Below are 5,289 nucleotides of genomic sequence, written 5' to 3'. Positions count from 1 at the left end.
AAATTCACATTTTACTTCTCATATGCCCATAAAGTCAAATTCTATTGAGAAAATGCTCCAGTTCATTTTGATATGTAGCCAGTCTGATGATATTAATATTGACTGAAAAAGTATTTAAGAAGTTAAAACTTGAAACCCATTTTATTGTTGCGATACTGAGAGTCCACACGTATTTCTTATAAACGTCTCTTACAATGCAGTATAGATCACCCTATAATACGATCAAGAAGATACTTAGCAGCTAAAATAATACGAACAACTACTACTTACGGTTGACAGAGCTTCACCAGGTCCTGGTCGGTGGTGTTGGGAGGCAGTCCTCGGATATAGAGGTTCGTTTTGCTGAGCTGATCCCATCCTGAGTTGCTACTGCTGCTACTGTTGTTATTACTGCTGGTGGTGCTGGGACTGGGAGGGGCCATGGGGTGGGCTGGGACCAGAGACTGCTGGAAAACAAAGATCAGAAGCCTTAGTATGCTAGCATTAGGAGACTGACACCATTCAGAGGCTGTCATTCAGCGGCTGTATGATCTCCCAAATAAAATGAAGTTACCAAGATTTAAATATAGATTACCTTAAGCTACTTTGAGGTATAAATTTTAATTTACCCTTTTAAAAGGTCTGTTCACGCTACTTTAAAAAAGGCCTCTTCTTCAACATAAAATTGATAACAGGCTTTACTCAGTAAAAGTTCTCTATGAGCACCTTAAATGTGACTAAATTTATGTAAGATTAATTTATTCACACATTTTTCGGGAACACATCTACTGAGACTCAAAATTAATGTGCATGAAGTTAGATGATACCATCTTAATATACAGTAATTTAGAAATCACTAGACTTTGAAAAGGTTTTCAAATTCTGAAGAACGTTTGATTGAAAGTTGCTTATAATTTTATTAGGATGACTCTTCAAAAAAAAAAATTACTCCTCAAGTATAAGAAAGAGTTTAATCCAGATCTTCCAATAAGGACAATCTCACCTAGTTCTAAGACAGGCACACGACTTCATTGAGACATCTGGGTAAGACTCCCAGGCAGGCTGCCTTTCGCTCTGGCTAACCTTGTGAAATTTAACCCCTGTGAGAACAGTGTCCAAGCTGGAAACCTTCCCAGCTTGCAGCACCCACCACAATTCTTGTAAAGCCTGCAACCAAAGGACTCAGTGTGGTTTTACAGTCAGCAGCCACCTAAGAAGAATGTCTGAAATTGTACTCACACCAGATAATTCTCTGTGCACCGAAAGAAAGAACCAACAGTTCTCTGACCCAGTGCCACACACATGACTTTGAGGAAGTTAAATGGCTCAGCTTAAGATGAAAGGGCACACAACCCCAAGTGTCCTCACAGCAAATGCGTGGCAATTTCACACCAGGACAGGGATGTTTTCTCACCTCACATTTTCTAAATAATAAATATACTGTACTAACTCAAAGACATCACTCATGAACAGTCTGAACATCCAAAATTAAATAGTCATTAGACAGTTAAAAGGTTCAAATCTCATGGCTTGGTTTTTACCAGCACAATCAAGAAAAGTCAGGCATGTCTACAGAAGACAAATCAAATCCCACAGTGGAAGGTTGGAGAAGCAGATCCCTTGCAATAAGCATACCCTCATTTACCTCATCAGCAACCTCCGTTGCCCACTATAGTTTCCTAGTTTTGTACCCAGCTTCTGCCATGGTCATCCTAATTCCATAATATCCCAACACACGGGGATCTCATTAATTTATTTTTATTTTTTTGAGACGGAGTCTCGCTCTGTCACCCAGGCTGGAGTGCAGTGGTGCGATCTTGGCTCACTGGAACCGCCTCCTGGGTTCCAGCGATTCTCTTGCCTCAGCCTCCCAAGTAGCTGGGATTATAGACACACAGCACCATGCCTGGCTAATTTTTGTATTTTTAGTAGAGACGGGGTTTCACCATGTTGACCTGGCTGGTCTTGAACTCCAGACCTCAGGTGATCCGCTCGCCTTGGTTTCCCAAAGTGCTGGGATTACAGGCATGAATCATCATGCCTGGCCCCATTAATTTAGATATGTTAACTTTTTCTTCTGATCCTGTATCTTCCAGATTCTTCCTTCCACTGCCCAGGTTCTTGCTAAGATATCATCTGAGTCCAAACACCACTTTACTTTATTTCTTTTAGAAAGAGAGCAGCAAAGGGTCAATAATAGTCAATGCAGAAATGCTATTCACTGAAGGCTGAACTTGAACTGGGAACATCAGTACTGCTTAATCCCAAAATAAAAGCAGCCTGAGATCACGTCCTACCAAATCTCTTGGATTCACGCCCTTAACGAGCAGCTGAACTCATATCCTTTCCCCAAACCTCTGGTTTTTCTCTAGGGGCTAACTACTTTCTAGATATAAAACTAAGACCAAACTCTGACACTTGCTCTGCCACAGGTGGCACCTCAGAGAACTGGCCATGCCCCACAAAGCCTGTGCTCCTTCTCTGAAGCCACTGAGTTGGTACCTGCCATCCAGCCCTACTCTATTTTTCACATCAGTGAGAACAGAGGTGCTGGAAAGTAGCCCACACGCCTCCCTCCTGTCCCAAGCCTTTGATTGACACAGATAACTTGTAGCTATTAAAACTAGGCAGGACTGAATTTTCCCTTAAACCTCCCTTGATTAGTGTCTCAGAAACCATCCCTGACACAAGCAACACTGTTTCCACAGTAGGACCCAGTATGTTTAATGCAGTCATTGAGCGATGAAAAGCCGTCATCTGGGATGAGACTTGGAGAAGTCAGGAAGAAGCTGTGGATCAGGCCCGCCCCTACCTCTTAGTGGGATTACATCAACACGAAGTAAATGAACCATCGGGCATTTTAAAGACTGCATTCCAAGGCTGCATTCACTCGAACCTTTGATTTTGCCAGAAGTGGAAAGGGAGTGGCGGGCATGCACCTGTATAATTAAAGAAACATTTGGATGTATGACTTATTTGGAGATTACTTAGACACGAAAGTAGTAGGTTTTTTTATTTATGTATTCATTTCTTGGCAGAAATACAACTATGATTTACATGTCTGAATTTACATAGCTGTTTTAATATAATTTGATGGGCATCCCTATTTACTGCAGTAGTTATTTTCCCACTGTGGGAAGCAGATACAGCCTGTGCCTCCCTGCTTCCCCTGTTAAGTTTGCACTGTGAGGGAATGAAATCTCCCAGCATCTGATCCCAGGCAGAAGAAGAGGGTTCCTAAATGTATCCAACGAGGACTACTAGCCTCTGGTGAATCCTATACAGAACAAAGTTCAAATTCAAATTTTATTTCCAAATCAATTCTTTCTTGGGGCTAACTGAAGACAGAGAAAGAAAACTGAAAGAGAGAAGCACTGAATTATTCCAGGTTGTCAATTTTTAATTTTCTAGTGCAGAAATTTTTAAACCAAAGACTACGTTTTTAGAAGTCACTGAAACTGGACTGGGCGCGGTCGCTCACGCCTGTAAACTCAGCACTTTGGGAGGCCAAGGCAGGTGGATCACGGGGCCAGGAGTTTGAGACCAGCCTGGCCAACACGGTGAAACCCCATCTCTACTACAGATACAGACTCTGCTGAGTACTTTACATACATTACCGTACTTAATTCAATCAGACTGGCAGGTAGGTTATTGTTCTCCCATTGTGCAGATTAGGAAACCGAGTCTCAAGAAAGGTTAGGAATGTGCCAAGGCCACACATTTAGAAGGTGGCAGGGCTAGAATTTGAACGCAGATCTGCTAGAAAACAAAGCCAGAGCAGAGCCTTCAAACAGTACTCTACGTGGGACCCCAAAACACTTTCTATATCCTGAATGCTCTATTTGTATTCTTCCATTTTCTGTGCCCATAATTTTTGCTAATTATCAAATTCAAGCTTCTCTGAAATGTGATATTTAATACCATTGGCAGATATGTTTTTTAAAAAAGTAAAAGGTGCCTTTAAGTTGACTTAATGAACACACAGTCTCATAGTGTTAAAAAAACAAAGATTAGCTCTTAAAAAAGCGGTTTTAAAAATTCTACTTTATAAAAATCTTTTCATTAAAGAATAAATTCTACAAACAACTTTTGAAAGCTTCAGCATATTACTGCTAAACATTAGAGTCAACATTTCAGGATGACATTGACTTAAAACAGTGAAAAATTAAACCTTCATTCATAGATTAAAATGCAAATACTGACAAGTCTTTCACTACAGCTTCAGAACTCTGATAAATTTAAAGCAATTACACTTTGTCGTCAGATTATGTGTCTTGGCAGCACAAATGATAAACTTAAACAAATTTTTAAAAAGCTTACAAAGGGATAAAAAGGGACAATATTTTACCCTGTTCCATTTTCATCACTGGTAGTCCTTTTACATTTTGCTTCTCAAAACCCGGAAGATGCCTTGGAACTTGAAAAGACCCTCTATGGATGAAGCTTGCAACTATTTACACACATTCAATCTAATTAGGGGACCTGGTGGCTGGATAAGCATGCTAAGTGCCCACCAATCCCAAAAGAGCCTAATTGTCTCTCAGCCTTCTCTAGCCTAATTTTTCCTGTTATCAGGTCAGGTAAACAAACTACATTCTTGTATATCTCCAAGGGCAAAGAAAACAAGCTAATTCCATTTTCTTGATAATATTTATATGGGCTTAATTTGCATACCAAAATGGATAGAAAACAAAGTCACTCGTGAATAAACGGGGTGGTTATATTAGCAGACCCTCAGCCTTTCCTGCACGAGTGGTTTGGCACCATCAGTAAGAGCGTTCATCAGCACTCAGAGAGAACTTCCTGTATGGACAGCACTCAGAGAGCATGTCCTGTGTGGGCAGCACTCAAGGAGGACTTCCTCTATGGAGAGCAATCTAGGAGCACTTCCTGCATGGACAACACTGATGCCTCCGTCCAGCCAGAAGTCCCACTGGGCCTCCTATACTAAAAGGATCAACAATAGGCACAGGGCAACTATACACAGGGTAATACTATCTCCTGCTCTATCATATCACCCCCTACAGAGAAGAGAGAAATCGTCTCTCCTCTATAAATACAAATCTAAAGGTCATTTACAAAATTAATGACACGCGAACTAAAATACATTAATAATCATGTACATTGTTGTAGATTTCTATGCAGCAAAGATAATTTTGAAACAAAAACTTGTCATTTAAAATTCTATTGTCTCATTTCCTTCCTATTACTAATAGGCTAAAGAACAGTGCTCTGGGCCGGGCGCGGTGGCTCAAGCCTGTAATCCCAGCACTTTGGGAGGCCGAGACGGGCGGATCACGAGGTCAGGAG

General features: G+C 40.9%; 1 protein-coding gene across 2 annotated transcripts in view; it reads right to left on the bottom strand.

The window, feature by feature from the left end:
• The window catches only part of RBMS1 (RNA binding motif, single stranded interacting protein 1), a 182,499-nt gene that overhangs the window by 101,711 nt on the left and 75,499 nt on the right, over positions 1–5,289 (bottom strand). For both annotated transcript variants that reach the window (XM_011991447.1, XM_011991470.1), the window contains exon 2: positions 271–446. In XM_011991447.1, the coding sequence (XP_011846837.1) occupies positions 271–422 (152 nt within the window). In that variant the 5' untranslated portion in view covers positions 423–446. The remainder of the gene's footprint in view (positions 1–270; positions 447–5,289) is intronic.

This window comes from Mandrillus leucophaeus, unplaced genomic scaffold (genome assembly GCF_000951045.1).
Source record: "Mandrillus leucophaeus isolate KB7577 unplaced genomic scaffold, Mleu.le_1.0 Scaffold110, whole genome shotgun sequence".
Classification (NCBI taxonomy): domain Eukaryota; kingdom Metazoa; phylum Chordata; class Mammalia; order Primates; family Cercopithecidae; genus Mandrillus; species Mandrillus leucophaeus.
This window is presented reverse-complemented; position numbering and strand designations above follow the sequence as displayed.